Raw genomic sequence first — 17,238 nt, forward strand, 5'->3', positions numbered from 1 at the left:
TGAGCATTTGGCCCTGGCCTGGTGGTGGCAGGGCTCCCACTGCCTCCGAGAGGAGCCAGGACTGCATCCAGCCCTTCCGAGGGAATCGTGTGTAAACATTTCCACAGCCCTCCTGGCTGCCTGTCAGGCAGCTCCTTAGCAAACTCCTGCAGACCCACACTGACATTTGGAGGGTTTATCCATTAGAAAAACAAAACCTCCCCTGAAAGCCCGTTCAAAGTGCAAAGGTACGAGACTTGATCAGAACAGGACTGGATCGCAAAATTCTCCCTTAAGAAAATGAACGCTAGAGGTCAATCTAACAACTTGTCCCGGAAATATATATCCCTGGAATAAAATATTACAGACTGCTGTGTGCTGTGCTCTAACTACCTCCAGACCCACTGGCTCAGCCCACATCTAACAAGGGTTTCCTCTGTCCTGTTGGATTTGCTCTTGTCTCGCTCTCCATTAGTGTTTCCTCTCTGGAGCTCTCCCACATGGTCGCTGTCCCGAGTCACAGAGCTCCCTGATGCACTGAACTCCCTGTTTATGGAAGGAAAGGGGGAATTGGGCTTGTGTGAGGAGGCTGGAGGCCAAATGTGTCCCTGATGGAGCTCCACTGCGGCTCGAGTTCAGCTGAGGATCAGGGCAGGAGCAAAGGAGCAGCCGGTGCTGTGCAGGTGAAAACCCCTTCAGCTCAGGATCCCGTCTCACGGACAGATCCTGGAATGGTTCAGGTTGGAAGGGATCTTAAAGCTCACAAAGTGCCATGGGCAGAGACACCTTCCACTATCCCAGCTTGCTCCAAGCCCTGTCCAGCCTGGCCTTGGACACTTCCAGGGACCGGCAGCCACAAACCCATGGTTTCAAGGAGGCAGCAGGGAACAGGGAACAGGGTGCAAGGGGTGGGCTTGGGACTTCCAGACTTCAAATCTGATTCCCTTCCAATGCATCTCCCATCTAACAGCAGCAGAATGACTTCATTCCTGCACCTCATGCTTTCCTCATCTCACCTCCCATGCTCAGATTCTGGAGGACCTTGAGACTATAAACTCCTGCAGACTATTTATGCTTAAAATCAGTTTTGGTTGGGCTTTTTTTTTACTTTACCGCTCTGAAATGCCCAACATTCCAATTCCAGCAAGTTTCTTCCTCCTCCTTCCCTGTTCTTATCACCAGAAATAAGACACAGCCCTGCCAGCCTGTTTCAGCCTCCCCATTGCCACCTTCCTCAGCAAATCCCAAATTCCCCTCCACAAACCTCCTGCCTCAGACAGACTCGATGCCTCCACTGGTGATCCAAGACACAGAAGTCAATCCAGTTGAAAGCTCAGACCCAGCAGAGAGCAAATTTAAGCACAAGATCTCTGCCACTGCCGTGCTGCTCCCCGAGCGCTCTGTGCTGAAGCGGGGCCAAATCGCGGCTCTTTCTGCCCACAGACGGATCCTACAACCCCGAGTAACGCCGAGGAGTAACATTTATTCACACACAGGGGCTCTGTGCAGCGGGGCTGCCAAGCCCTGGCCCCGGCTGAGCTTTTCGTGAGCGAGCAGCTCCATATGGCAGCGCCGGCTCCTCACTCAGCAGCTCGCCTCCTGCCAGCTCCTCTCGGTGCAAACGGCCCAGCGCAGCAGAAATGTTCCAGCTCCACCTTCGCCTCACAATTACCTTTCCAAACCTGCCAGATGAATTCCTTCAAATTCTTCCAGGGAGTTTCTTGCTGCCTGGATGAGCGCAGCGGTTCTGGCTGCAGCCAGAGATGCTCCCCGAGTCATTCCCAGGTGGAAGTGTCTGCCAGGACAAATCCAGAGGGTGTCCGGCCTGAGTGCCCAGCTCCCCAGAGCCCAGCACAGCCAGAGCCTGCCACAGAGGTGATGGAAATGCCTCTTTTTAAAGCAACCTGGCCCTAACACAGAGCTGAAGCTTCTGCAGGGACTCATCTCTGAGCCCTTCCCAAATAATGCAGGCACAGGAGAGATTTGGGAGGGGTATGAGCATGGCTGGGACAGCAGTGGATGCATTTCACACCTTGTGCCACTGTTGTGCATTAACACCTTCTCCTCAAGGCATAAAAACAGGGCAGAACTGGACAGGAAACCTCCATTTCTGGGGCACTGGGTGCCTCACCCTGGCAGTTTTTCATCTGTTAAAATGCACAAGATGCAATCCCTTGTCCACTGCCCTTCCCAGTGCCCCCATTCACCCCCATGCCCTGGGAGGTGGCTCCCCCAAAGGCTGCCTGCCCAGAGGCCCTTCCCAAGGACCAACAGCAGCACAGCCCTCAGTGCCACCACCCCATGGCTCTGGGCACGTGGCAAAGCCAGCAGTGACACCAGAGGGGTGAAAGCCACAGAAACACCTGCAATGACGTGGCCTTAGCCCAGGCAGGGTCACACTGAACCCCAAGTTAGCCCACTTTCAGTTTATGGATCCTCAGAGCCTCAGCCCTGCCATGGCACGTGCAGCTCCTGCCAAATCAATATCTGCATCTTCCTGGTGAATGATTGTGTCAGTGGGACGTTAATGGGGCACAGCGCTCGTGGTGTTGAGGATTTTTTTTTTTGTCAACGAAGCAAAGTCATTAGTTTTCCTCCCCCTTCCCCCCTCGCCAGCCTTCCCAAATGCACAAAATGGGCTCCAGACCCACCTCCTACAAGGAAATGAGAACCAGCCCCAGAGGATCACCCAGCAAGAAGCCTCTGTTCGGAGATCTGACGCCTCTTCAAAGCCAGGGGAGCAAATGTGCTCCTACCTCCTCTGATTTATGAGGAACGGCTGCGTCACCGATGCGGGGGAAACGCTTAAACGCTACCAGAGGGAAGGGAACGGAGCCCTGGCTGCCTGCTCTGAATAACCCCGCTCTTCAGGAGAGTTTGTTTTCATCTAATTAGATTTCTATTGCATTTTAAAGGAAAACAAACAACCTGGAGACTGCAGCACATGCTGCTGGATGTTTCCCTGGCTAGGAAAATAAACACCGGGGTGGCGCCGCCGAGGGCAGGAGGGATGTGCCAAGGGGGGCTCTCGGGTGGCACGTGGCACCAGCTGGCCTGGGACCATGTCCCCACACAGAGGGGATGTGGGTAAAGCAGGTGGCTTCCCAGAAACAGCCAACATCCCCTCAGCTGGAGGCAGGAGCAAAGCCAGAGGCACCGGCAGCCCAGGAAAGGCAGGAGCGAGGTTTAAGTGAGGGGCACAGCCCAGGGGTGGTTTTTTCCCTTCCTTTCTCTGTTGAAAAATTCTGGGTGTAAATCGTTCTGTGTGTTTGGTTTTAATTTCTGCTGCTGCCCTGCTGTTATTTATGCTCTTGAAATATAACAGCAGGCACATGGAGAGCGTGGTGTTCATGAAATACAGCCCAGTGCCCAGAGTGTTTATCGACCAGTGCAGTAAATAATTCCAACAAGCACAACTCATCCGAGAGAGCAGGGCCATGGATGAAGGCTGCCCATCTGCCAGGGCCCTTCCAGGGCTGCCAGATCTGCTCCAGAAATGCTCTTTTCCATCTAAAATGAAGCCAAGAAAGCCAAGTGCAGCTCCCAGGTGGGTCCTGGTGGCAGCTGTGCCCTGGGCTGGCAGCATGGCCAGTGCTGCAGGGAAATTCCTGGGGACACCTGTGCCCACCACGGGATGCTCCCAGTTCATGCCAGGAGCACTTTAACACAAAACAATTGCTCCACTGCATCCAAGCTGGAGCAGAGGCAGCCAAGGGACACAGCCACACCAGGAGCTGGATGCCCACAGCACCCTCAGCGCTCCAGAACAGCCAGGAGGTCACTGCTTGAAATAAAAGCTCTCTGCAAGGACCTGATTTAGTTTGATGGTTGAGGAGAAGGCAGCAGTAACAGCCCTGGATAAGCAGTCACTCAATTAACATAGGTAATGCCTGTGGAATTTATTGAACATCTGAATTCTTGTTTTTTTTCCAGGGGAAAGGCCAGAGGAGACTCTACATGACGCTTCCATACAGAGCTGGGTCTCTCAGCCATCCCAAGGATTCCCCTGTCCTGCAGCACAGAGAGCCCTGCAAGGCTCAGCACAAGGCTGAGGATTTAGTGCTGCTACACCGGGACTCATTTATCTTCCCTCCGAGGTGAACCCACACCATCCTCAAGGACGGGAGCTTAACGAGCAGAGAGGAAGATCTGAACCAGATCTTGACCTGATCTCAATCACTCAGCTGCTCTGAACCAAACAGGGCTGATTTATGCCAATGTCCTGGCCCCAGCAGTGCTCACCCAGAGCTCTCCCAGCAGCCCAGGGCTGAGCCCTGAAGGGACATCAACACTGGGATTCCGTCCTGGGACACTCACTCCAGCCATTGCACCACTGATATTGGCAGGATGAGGACCCTGGGGGTAAAATAAAACCCCTCAGGAGGGGCTGACCCTGTCCTGGGTGTCCCAGGGTGCCCATCCCTGCAGGGCACGGTGCCTGTGTTCAGGGGAGATCTCAGCACCTGTGGGACTGACTGACCCCAGCCAGCTCCTCTGGGCTTTGCTGCCAAAATATCACTGCCCAGAGGGGACAACCTGGCATCAAACTCACATGTCAGCCACAAAGCCAGGCTGGGAAAAGGCCCCTGATGAGAGATTCCCCCAGATGCTGCAGTGACACCCCCAGTGCTGCTGCCAGTTCATCTCGGGGCAGCATTGCCAAGCAGGGTGGTGCCCAGCACAGCACAAAGGACACTTTCAGCACTTTTACCCGTGGGCAATCGGCAGGGAACAGCTCCTTCAGTTTAACTGGAGCCTGAGACACCCTGGAAACCCGGAGTCACCAAGCTGGGATCCCCAAATCCAGGCAGCACGAGGTGCCAGCGGCTCTGCCACCAGCCAAGCCCCTCTTTGCAGCACACACCAGGGCCTTTTACCTTCCCAGGCCCCTCTTGCTCCACAGGGAAAGCAAATGTCCCATCCAACCTGTCCTGGACACTCCCAGGGATCCAGGGACAGCCACAGCTTCTCTGGGAATTCCATCCCAGCCCCTCGCTACCCTCTCAGCCAGGAATTCCTTCCCAATATCCCACCTAGCCCTGCTCTCTGGCAGTGGGAAGCCATTCCCTGTGTCCTGTCCCTCCATCCCTCAGCCCAAATCCCTCTCCAGCTCTCCTGGAGCTCCTTTGCTCCCTGGAATGGGCTCTGAGGCCCCTCTGGAGCCTTCTCCAGTACTGGAAGGCTGCATCCAGGTGGAATCAAATGAAAACAAATACACTTTAAGCTTAAAACTCAAGAACTTTTGTAGCTTGGGACTACAGAAACAGCACAAAAAAGCAGACACCCACTGACCCCATTTCCAGCCCAGCACCTGCTCCTTCCCACCACCCAGGAGACTCTCCCAACCCCACAGACTTTGCAACACCTTCCACTCCCTGCAAAACATCCCAGCTCAGCGCTGGGAGCACAAGTCACCCCCACACAGCTGGGGCTGGCAGGAAGGGGGGACCAGCACTCCCCAGCACCCCAAACCCCTCGGATCCCCAGCACAGCAACTCCACCTTGGCTCACTCCCCACGCAGGAGCCGCTTGCCAAGTCCAGACTTGGATCTAGCAGCAGACTTTTGTGCTTTGGCTCATGGATCCTGCAAACAAGAGCTTTAATCACTGCTTGCTTTTATGCGCCGAGAGCCAAAATTGTCTTGTTAAGTACAGTAAGTGATCAGTACTCACAGCACAGAACGTTTCAATGGCTGCTTGTGTGGGTAATTATTCCAGGCTTGCCTCTCTTCCCCTCTGGAGAAAAATTACGGAATGTGGAAATTATTGCGAAGCCTCTCCGCACTTGGAATGTTTTCCACCGGTTCCTTCAGCCCGTGCCTGGATTTTGCCCCTTGCTGGGGGATGCCCATCCCTGGGCAGGCTGCTCCAGGATCTCACAGCTGGGCTTTCCTCACACAGAATAACCCCAATACCTGTCCTAAAGGTAACAGGAGGCTCAGCCTTGCCTCCCCCCTCCCTCAGCACAGCACACATCAGCCAGGCCTAGCAAACATTGATTTAATTTGGTTTTCCCCCATTTTCCCCAGCATCCCTAAATGGAAGCGTGGATCCGTGCTTGGGACCCCAGCTGTGCCATGGCCCCAGGCAGGAGCCTTTCCCTCCCAGCCCTCTCTAATATTACACTATTAAAGTTGCCTTTTGGCTTTTATTAGGATTTTTTTTATTTTTTTCCAGAGATAAAAGCAGGCTGTGGGAGCAGAGGGAGCCCCAGCAATATCCATGTCCTTGGAGCTGACAGAGTGGGGAACCTCAAGCTGGGAATGCTGTGGTGAGGCTGGGACATGCAGAGGAGGAGGAGGAGGATGGAGCTCAGATGTGCACCCTCAGCCCCAACTTGGATGAAGGGAGCAGGAGAGCAAATTTCAGGGATGCTCCCTGCTCCAGTGCTCAGGGGATGTTTTTTTGGAAAAGGGGGAGCAAAACACTCCCAGGACACTTGGAGTTGGCTTTTCATCACCTCCTCTGCAAATGCAGCTGGAGGCTGAACCTCAGCAGAAGGTTTTGGGCACCAATAAATGTCCTGGTGAAACAGGGACAGGACCCCAGAGTCCCCATCCCCCTCTCACAGCCCATGGGCAGCTCTGCTTTTGCCTCCAAGAAGATTTTGGGCAATTCCAGCACAGGATGGAGGAAGGAAAAGCTCTGGGAGGATTGGGGTGAGCAGATAAAGCCAAAAGAGGTGGGATAAGTCCCCAGGAAGTTTCAGCAGTAACACCTCAGTGCAGGTTTTTGTCTGTCCCCAGCTGGCAGGAGGGAGATGCTGCCATTCCAAATCCCATTTCTGCAGGTTGATTCCAGCAGGAGGAACAGGACAGCTCCAGAGGAGAGCTCTGGCTGCCCCATGGCACCCCCAGCACCCTGTCCCAGGATCCCACAGCTGCCAGACAGGATCTCCAGTGCTCCAGAGCTCCCCACAGCCCAGTGCTGGTTCCTGTCACCAATATCCACCCTGGGCTGGATCAGACATTCCCAATCCAGGTGGACCAGGCATTCCCAATCCAGCTGGACCAGGCATTCCCAATCCAGCTGGACCAGGCATTCCCAAAGCAGTGTTTGGCTGCTGGTGACACACCTGTCCCCTCCAGCCCGTGCTGGTGCCACTGGCACACACCCCCCTCCAGCTGCTCCAGGGGCTGCAAGAGCTGCATTCAACACATTTGGGTGGAGAAACCAGCTTAGAAAAAAGAGTTTCTCCCCTGGGAGATGCAGGGCTCTCCTTGTCCTCTCCAGCAAAGCACGGACCCACTTTTTTCTGCCCCATTTTTCCAAAGGAGTGAGGAACCAGGAGCCATCACACACGCACAGGGCTGACAGGAAGGGAGTCACTCCCTCCTAAACCACTCCAATATGGCAAGGCAATGTTAACCAGCTGGGAAAGTTCTTTAAAGACCCTTAATTAAAGGCTGGCTGTTGCACAGACCCCCTTCCCATCCCCACCAGCAGCGTTTCCCAGTTTCCCGGCCTCTCTCCCGCTGCCCTCCATCCCTCACACTTTCCTTCCCTCTGGCATCTGCCAGCAGCGTGCTGTGGCTGCCAGGGGGGGTCTTCAGCAATCAGCCATCAGATGGAAGTTTAAACTCAGAGTAAAAGGAAAAAAAAAGGGGGGAAATTCGCTCGCTGTTGGTTTCCAGGCGTGGCTGCCAGTTTGGATGGCAGCGCTCGGGCAGAGCTGGCTGTGCCTTCCCAGCAGTGGCTTAGTGATCTGCAGCAGCACTCCCAGCCACATAAACTGGGGAAAACGGGGTTGGATCAGCCCTTTCAGCTCCATTCTCTCCTCCAACACCAGCTGTGGCATCACCATGAGCCAGCCCCAAAGGCTGGGGCCATCCCCCTCCTCCTGCCCATCCCATGTGTGCCCATGCCCCAGGGAAGGAGCAGTGGTGGCAGTGCCCCATCCCATGTGTCCCCTCTACCCCAAACCCATCAGGGGTTCACAATTAGGGCCTGGGGCTCCCCTCCTGCCGGGGGAATCCTGCCACAAGAAAAACATCAATTTATTCTTTTTATTCTTGTGATATAAATGAATTAAGAGAGGCAACGCCTTGCTGCTTCAAATGGGAGCACAAATTTGGCATTTGCACGTGATGGCTGCACACAACCACACTGCTGCAGCCCCCAAAAACAGCAGGAAGGACACCCAACACCCCTGGCAGCACCCCCAACTTGCCAGGCAGTGGCAGCTCCTGCTCCCTGAGAGGAAATCCTCAGGTTCCAGTGCCTCCTCCCAGCTTTTATATCCCCCATGGGCCATTCCCCAGCAGCCTCACCTGGGGAATGTGGTGTGGGACACATGTGGCAGCAGGGAAGGGGAATGGGGATGGATGGGCATTTCCAGGGAAGAGCAAGACTTTCCCTGTTACAGGTTATAAACATTCAAGATGAAATGTAGGACTGAAAATCAGCCCTGCTGCTCTCCTCATCTCCAGACCCACGCAAAAGCAGGGAAGTTTTAACTTCTTGCTTTTGGAGCTTTTTTTTTGCTTTTTTTTTCTTCCCTATTTTTGTTCTTTCCCTTCTGTCCTCCTAAATCTGGTATAACAGAAAAAAGAGTAAATAAAAAAATTTTGGAAAGCTTTTCCAGCCCTGCTCTTCCTGGCTTATGAAGCGGAATGGAGAGGGAGGCCCAGAGCACAGGAACCACAAAACTTTGGATAGCTGGATTTTCAAAACAAAACTGAGTCTAGAAATGGAAACTTTGGTTAACTGAGATGGGGATGAAAACTTCATTTCATACTTGGCTGCAAAGCTGGATCTTCATCATCCTCTTGCTCTGGCACTTCCCCAACCAACCTGGTGCTCCAGGGACATTTTTCCAGCTCCACAAGCACGGGGTGTTTTGCCATCATCTCCTGAGCAAGCAGCTGCCCAAACTCCCTCTGTCCCAGAAAACACCAGCACAGCTCAGCATCCTCTCATTACAACTTTATTCCCAGAGGTTTTGAGCAGGAAGATCCAGCAGTGACACCTGTCCCTGAGCCTCTGTGGGAATTTCAGAGCAATTCCTCCCAGAGAAGCTGTGGCTGCCCCTGGATCCCTGGAATTGTCCAAGGCCAGCTTGGACGGGGCTTGGAGCAGCCTGGGATGGTGGGAGGTTTGATGGGGTGGCACTGGATGGGCTTTAAGGTCCCTCCAACCCAATTCCAGGATTCCATGACCCTGGAGAATGAAATGTCCAGCTGGAGAAGTGCTCAATGAGCGCTCGGAATTCCAAGGAATCTCTGCTCAAGCTGAAACCTCCGCGGCAGCACAAGTGGGACAGGGCTGCTGTCACCATCCTGCACTGAAACACTTTCTTTGGAGCACATCGCTCCACTGGAGCTCTTGAAAGCACCACAAACTCCGCCGAGGTGGATTTAAGCCTGTGCTTGGCTCAGAGCAGGAGCCGGGAGGTTTCATCCCCTTCCTACCAAAGCTGCTTTTTTTGTCTTGATCTAATGAAGTGCAGACTTCACCTGGACAGAGCCGTAAGTGGCTCCTCTCGGAGGCAATGAATACAAATACTTGACCTCGTGAGCTGCGGGGCAGCAATTAGTTTAAGCAGGGGGTTTGTGTAACACTTCAAAAGTCTTAATCCGTGCGGTCAGCCCTGGCACGGTATTTGCCAGAACCCATTGAGTAGTCTTAATGAGTCTGCAAAGCGAGCTTTCAATACATTTTGGGTCGCTTCAGATGCTTTAAATGGCATAGTCTATATGGTATTGTGCGGCTTTAGAAAGGGCCGGGCTTTAAAAAAGTATGGTTCCCTTTCACAGGGCAGACAGAAACCATCTTTAGAGCCGGGACCCTTAACGTTTTGCATATCAATACGGCTGGGGCTGAATGCAGTCACTCAGCTGAGAAATAGGATCACTATCAGCGTTTCCAGGCTTTCACAGGCACTTGGGAAACTTTAAAGCCCTTCGTGGAGAATAATTTGGTCGAATGTCGTGGCTGGAAACAAAACCTAAACAAGCAGAGCGCAGTCCATCATGCGGAGCTGCCAGCGAGGCTGACAAGGGGCTCCAGCCGCTCGACATCCCATCCCCGGCGGGGCGGTGACCTGGGGGGACACGGACCTGGGGGACACAGCCGGGGGACCCGAGCCCATCCCCAGAAAGGCTCCATCACCCCCAAAGCTCTGGGATTTCGAGCGGTGCCGGTTTTGTCTCCTCTCGCTCCTCCTTGGCAATGTCCCGGTTTTTGTCGCTCACCCGGGAGCGGCACCAGCAGCACCTGGAGTTTGTCCCGGGAATGAACGGGAACGGGTCCGAGCTCCTCCTCAGCCCGGAGCATGGGACAGGAAACAAACCTCAGCTCCAGGGACTCCAGAGGTGCCAGGACCCCAGAGCCGTGCGGGACCGAACCCCAGGGGTGGGTGTGAAAGCAGCCAGAGCTTGGAGGAAAAGGGACGAGGCCCATGGAACATTCCAGAACTGGTACCCGCTTCCCTCAGCGTGCCCAGGCAGCAGCAGCGAGGAGAGGAGGCACCTCAGCAGCTCGGGGATGCAGGTGTGGGATGCTGCATGATGGAAGAAACCACAGCCAAAGCAGATTTGCGAATAATGCAGGGCCTGAGGGCGCTCCAAAACTCATAATTAGCTCATTAAAGAGACAAATACAAGTCACTAATAAGATCTAAGAGGTTAATTAAATGTTTCCCCATCTTTAATTTAGGGAAAACTAGTTAGTAGAGATTAAAGTAATTTCTGCAGCCTCCCGTGATGACCCTCGATGGCTGAGGATTTGAAAAACTATTGAGATTATTGAACTGAAAGGGCGGAGTTTGGGAAAATTGTGGAGAAGCTGGAATTCTCCTCCTAAGGGTTAGAAAAGCCCTGCTCTATCAGCTGGGCTGCTCATGGAACATGGGAAGGTGATCCAGAGCTCCCTCTCCCTAAGCCAGGAGCTGGCATTTATTCTGAACTGCTGCTCTTCATTGTTTTGCCCAGCTGGGAAATTCCTGCAGACTCTTTTACAAAACATCTCCCAGGATTGGGGTTTGCTGCCCAGCCATCCCCTGGTGACTGTGTCACCCCCACAAGTTGGTTCAGCAAAACCCCACTGGCTGCCTGCTCCAGAGGTTTCCAGAGGTTTCCTTTTATCCATGATCCCACAAACCCACGCTCCCACCCGGAGCGCTCCCAGTTAATGGAGATCAGCGAGGTTTATATGGAAGAATATTTAATCTGCTCAGGGAGGGGAGAGGGCTCATCTCTGGTTTTATTTCTTAAATATTTCTCTCTACTCCAGAAACGTCCATTTCTTGCCAGAAAAGGTCCAATATAAATTAGAACGAAGGGAGGAGGGTGCTGGTGGGGTGGCCACAGTGACCACAGGGATCTTTTCACCATGATGACCATGGACATCCATTGACCATGATGACCACAGGGATCCCTAGATCATGATGACCATGGACACCCCTGGACCATGATGACCGTGGACATCCCTTGACCTTGATGACCATGGACATCTCTTGACCATGATGACCACAGGGATCCCTTGACCATGATGACCATGGGCACCCTTTAACCATGATGACCATGGACATCCCTTGACCACAGTGACTGTGGGCATCCCTGGACCACATTGACCACAGGGATCCCTTGACCACGATGACCATGGACATCCCTTGACCATGATGACCACAGGGATCCCTTGACCATGATGACCACAGACATCCCTGGACCATGATGACCACAGACATCTCTTGACCATGATGGCCACAGGGATCCCTTGACCACGATGACCACAGGGATCCCTTGACCACGATGACCATGGACATCCCTTGACCATGATGACCACAGGGATCCCTGGACCATGATGACCACAGGGATCCCTTGACCACAGTGACCACAGACATCTCTTGACCACGATGACCACAGGGATCCCTTGACCATGATGACCACAGGGATCCCTTGACCACGATGACCACGATGACATCCCTGGGCCGCAGTCCTGGCAGCCCAGGTGCCAGCCCGGCAGCGTGCCCTGGTGATGGGCTCAGTCCCACCCAAAATCCTGCCCTGTCATCTGATAAAACTTCATGTTGAAGGGTCTGTAGAACTCCCGCAGGCGCTGCACCACCTGCCCGTCGATTTTGGGGTGCGGCCGCCCCTTGGATTTCCCCAGGCAGCGGGGTTTGCTCCCCCCCTCCGGCTTCTTCAGGCAGGGAAAGCCCTTGGTCTCATTAAAATAGAAATGTTTGTCCGTCACCACCCTCTGGAGCCCCAGGAAGTCCTGGACACGGCCCATCTCCCCGGCAGGGTCGCTGACCAGCCTCTCCCCGCTGACAAAGAGGAATTTGGAGAGCGGGAAGTACTGCAGCCAATTATCCAGGTGCTTGGCGTAGATCCCGATCCTCACCGCGCTCCAGCTCGTGTCGATCAGTCCCGTGCTGAGGTTTTTGAAGGCCAGAGCCTGGAAGCTGGGGATGGAGGGGTTTTTGGAGAGGGTCTGCGTGTAGTCCGAGATGGCGCGGGTGACGGGGTTGCGCACCACCACGATCAGCTTCGTGTCCCGGGACATGTTGTAGATGCGCCGCGGGGCCTCCTTGGTGACAAAGTAGCTGGGGGTCTTCTCCATGGTGATCTGTCCCTCCAGGGTCCGTGGCATCAGGCTCCTGAGGAGAGAGGGACACGGTCAGGACTCGATGTCACAACGGGCAGGAAAAAGCCCCAAAACGCGGCCAGAAACGCTCGGGGGCTTCCCAACCACAGCCGCATCTCCCCTTCCCCTCCTGCCCCACCTGGTCACACCCCTCTGGGCACCTCCTTAATCTTCAGAGCCCTTCCTGCCCTGCTCCAGCCTCTCTGCCCATCTCAGCATTCCCTTTGTCCCCTCCAGAGTCCGCCCCTGTCACTCCAGCAGCATCCACAGGGCACCTGCAGGCTGCTCTTCCCCCTTGGAATTCTCCCACAACCCCTTCCCAGCCCTGGAAATCCCAGTTTCAGCGGCTGATGGGTGTCTCAACACGAACATTTCGGGACAGGGATGGTTTTCATCCCTTCCTCCAGTCAGATTTCGTGTCCTGGAGGTTTCAACTCGCCCCGTGGGATTGCAGAGGAAAATCCCATCACGGGGGTGATGCCCAAGCAGCAGCCGGGGGTGGAGATGCCCACCAAGGCTCCCTCCTCCTCTGCCTCCAGACAAGGAGCAGTTCAAGCCAGAAAAAGACTGTTTCCTTTGCGAAAGAAAGGCAGAAAAGCCCTGAGGGCCCAGCCATTGTGCTGGGTAAAATTCACTGCTCCGATTGTTCCCTCGCGCACTTTAATGAGGCATTAATTGCGGCAGAAATTACCCAGCCACGTCAACGGGTCCTCCCTGCCACCAGCACCGGCACCTGCCCCGCTGCCCTCCACATCCTCCTCCACCTCCGAGGGGAATCACAAAACCCTGGAATGTTTGGGAAGGGATCTCTCAGACCATCCAGTGCCACCCCCTGCCATGGCAGGGACATTTCCACCGTCCCAGGATGCTCCAAGCCCTGTCCAAGTTGGCCCGGGCCACTTCTGCAGCCGCGGATTCTCTGGGAATTGCACCCAAGGATGCTGTGCCTGGCAGGGAGCCGGGTCCCCAGGGCTGGGGACAGGGACAGGGCTGTGCTGGGGGACCTCGGCTCTGCCCAGCAGCATCTGCTCCTTATGTAATGGGAAAAGCTTGAGGTTTCTGGGAATTTTTCCCCTGGACTCAGGAAAGAACACTTTATTAAAAGCATTTGCGAGCCACGCTGGGTCCCCACAGCTCCCTCCCCCAAACAAGAGGCAGAAGCCATTTGTGGCTTTCCCCCCCTACTTTTATTTTAATTTTTTATTTTAATTTTTATTTTCATTTTTATTTCAATTTTTTCACTGTGCCAGCATTTTTAGAGCTCATTCCTGTCCCTGGTGCTCTCACCTGGCAGCACAACCCCTCTGTTTGGCACCTCTGGGATGCCCTTCAAGCATCCGTGAATCCCGGGACAGTCTCGGGTGCTTTTCCCATCCTTTCCAGCACTTTCCCCACCCCAAATAACTGCGCTCAACTGACTGACAGAGCTCCTGCTGGGCAGCACCTTCCCAGGGATTAGACCCATCCCTGTCTCCTCCCTGTGCTGCTCCAGGGTCAAGGAAAACCCAACGGATTTGGATTCACATCTCCAGCTCCTGCTGGGGCTTCCCGGCCAGCCAGGCATCCTTGACTTGAATTCCATTCCGAGAATGCCACAGGGTTTTCCAGGCTGCTTCTCCTGGCAGCTTCCCGAGGCATCCCTGTGGTGTTTCCCTGGATGCCTCTGGGATTTCTGAACGGCTCCTTCTTCATCCTCACCCGATCCCAACCCTCTCAGCAAAGCTGAAGCAGTCCCACTCCTCAGGGGGAAATAAATTGTTTATTCCCAGCAGCGAACGCTGGGGATGGGAGACCCTGCAGAGCCCAAACCACATCCTGGCCCTGGACACTTCCAACCCCTCTGGAAAACCTCTCTTATCCCTCCCTTCCTCCTGCAGAGCGACATCCAGGGCAGCCACACCACCCACAGCTTAATTACAATGTAATTAACAGAAGTTTTAATGAGGCTCCTGTGGCTGTGATGGGGTGCAAGGACCGAACTGCCCCATCCCAGGGACATCCCAGGGACATCCCAGGGACATCCCAGGGACATCCCAGGGACATCCCGGATCCCGCCGGGAACAGCAGCTTCCAAGCGTTCATTGTGCAACCCCTCCTCTTCCTCAGCAGCCCGAGCGCTTCCAGCTCCTCCCAGGATAATTAAGCACTTCACATTTTCATTAACATCCTAATAGTTCCCCTAAATTACCCCGGTTAATTATTGATAACACCCAGCTCCCTCCAGATCTGGCTTCAACTGGCGAAAGAGCAGAGCCGGCTTTGTTGTGCTTCGCTTTAGCCTAAAGATTGGGAACTTTAATGGAATTTACAGTTAATTTTTATTGACCTTCAGAGAGCACCGTGGGAATGCCAAGCAGAGCCTGCAGGTCCAGGACACGGCAGTGGGGAATTGGAAGGAATTGGGATTTCCAGAGGAGACTCTGTGCCCAGGAGGAGGGGATAAAAGCCTTTTACTTCTCTATTAAGCTGATAAATTTTTAATTAATAAAACAACTGGCGCTTGAGAGGCAGCAGAGCAGGGGTTTCCCACATGGAGACATTCAAGGCATGAAAATGCTTCCTCGGTTAAGGTAACACACAATAAATTACAGCAGATAAAATGATGATAAAAATGCAGAAAGCTGCATTAAATAGTGATTAACAGCCACAGCAGGCAAGGAATCAAAGCAGACTTCAAAAACTGGGCCAACATAACTTTCCAGAGTTAATTGGTTCACGATTCCTGATGATTTTTGGAGCAGAACTCCTCCCAGCACCGAGCTGAGAGATCAGGGGATGCACTTTTGGGAGATAAATAAGTGTCCAGCCCAAAGCATCCCTGAGTTATCACCCACGGCAGCTCCAGGAAGGAAATGAACTCAACCCCAGCCCAAAGCAGCCGTGCTCGACCCATCCCAGAGCTCTCCGTGACCTCTGCTCCCCCCAGGAATCAGCGGGAATCAGCACAGGGCGGCTGAACTGGGAGGGGTGGACTGGGAGGGATGAGCTGGGAGGGATGAACTGGGAAGGATGAACTGGGAGGGATGAACTGGGAAGGATGGACTGGGAGGGATGAACTGGGAAGGATGAGCTGGGAAAGATGAGCTGGGAAGGATGAACTGGGAGGGATGGACTGGGAAGGTTGAACTGGGAGGGATGAACTGGGAAGGAAGAACTGGAAGGGATGAACTGGGAGGGATGAACTGGGAGGGACGAACTGGGAGGGATGAGCTGGGAGGGATGAACTGGGATGGACAAACCTAGAGGAATGAAGTAGGAAGGATGAACTGGGAGGGATTAACTGGGAAGGAAGAACTGGGATGGATGAACTGGGATGGATGAACTGGGAGGGATGAAGTGGGAAGGATGAACTTGGAAGGATGAACTGGGAAGGACAAACCTAGAGGGGATGAAGTAGGATGGATGAACTGGGATGGATGGACTGGGATGGATGAACTAGGAGGGATGAAATGAGAAGAACGAACTGGGTTGGATGAAGTGGGAGGGATGAAATGAGAAGGATGAACCAGGAAGGATGAACTGGGATGGATGAAATGAGAAGGATGAACCGGGAAGGATGAACTGGGAGGGATGAAATGAGAAGGATGAACCGGGAAGGATGAACTGGGATGGATGAAATGAGAAGGATGAACCGGGAAGGATGAACTCCCCAAGGTGCCCAGGACCAAATTATCCCACGTTCCTTTTTATCCTAATGACCTGGCTGTTCCCCCTCGCCCTCCCCAGCAGGTCCTGGCAGAGCCCCCCCAGCGCTCCCCAGCCCCGAGCTGCCTCCATTAATTTTGATTCTTTCACCAATTCAAAAATATGCAAATGAGGCTGAGGCTTCCCAATCAGGCCTGGCCGGGAGCTAATTGGCTTTAAGCAGGGAGCCCTGAATATGCTAATGAGGGCAGTAATAAGGCTGTGATGCGCCTGGAAGGGGAGCCAAGCCCTGGGCTCCACCACGGGCTGACTGAGACACGTCAATTAACAAGCAGGCAGATCATTTATTAATGCCCCTTCGCAGCCCTCTGCCCTTTGCTCCTAATTACAGTTTGGTACATGAAACAGCGCGGGGGTTTGGCGGGTCCTGCTCCCAGCTGGAGCGTCCCCAGGGGCTCCTCCTGCCCCCCAGAAGCTCCAGATTCCCCCCCTGCCCCATAGGGGAACACTCTGTGGGGTCTGCAGCCCACACAAAGAACCCCAGAGCTCTCCCACCGCCCCCCGGGATGGGCTCTCTGTGTTGGGTGAAGTCTCAGAGGAGGAGGAAGATGCGGTGGATTGTGCCAGGCTGCTCCCTGGAGGGGCTGAGCCCCCCAGACCCTCCCCGAGGGGCTGCAGAGCAGGGGGGAGGCAGCCCTGGGGTCCGGGGGGGGCTCTGGGAAGGGCTGGGAGCCGCGGAGGTTTGGGTTGGAAGTGGCTCCAGATCCGGAGATGCGGAGTGGAGCCAAGGGGAGAAGCTGGAGCCGATATTTGCATTTCTAATGGCGCGGCTGCTCCCGGCAGACACCCGACACCCGGTTATTAACCCCCCCAGGAACCGGGGCTGGCGAGCACTGCTGCTTTTCCCATCCAGAAATCCTCCCAGACCCCTTGGCATCCCAGATTTCCCGGTGGGAAAGTGTGGAAAAGGCCGTGTCCCCCCCAACCCACCATCCCCACACCCACTGCAGCTCCCACAACCCAGAA

The 17,238-nt window shown here is 54.4% G+C and overlaps 1 protein-coding gene across 1 annotated transcript in view; it reads right to left on the reverse strand.

Moving 5' to 3' along the window:
- Window positions 1-11,695: 11,695 nt before the first annotated feature.
- HS3ST6 (heparan sulfate-glucosamine 3-sulfotransferase 6) overlaps window positions 11,696-17,238 on the reverse strand; it is a 31,598-nt gene continuing 26,055 nt past the window's right edge. The window contains exon 2 of the mRNA XM_058849793.1: window positions 11,696-12,580. Within this exon, the coding sequence (XP_058705776.1) occupies window positions 11,962-12,580 (619 nt within the window). The 3' untranslated portion in view covers window positions 11,696-11,961. The remainder of the gene's footprint in view (window positions 12,581-17,238) is intronic.

The sequence above is a fragment of the Poecile atricapillus genome, chromosome 14, assembly GCF_030490865.1.
Source record: "Poecile atricapillus isolate bPoeAtr1 chromosome 14, bPoeAtr1.hap1, whole genome shotgun sequence".
Lineage (NCBI taxonomy): Eukaryota > Metazoa > Chordata > Aves > Passeriformes > Paridae > Poecile > Poecile atricapillus.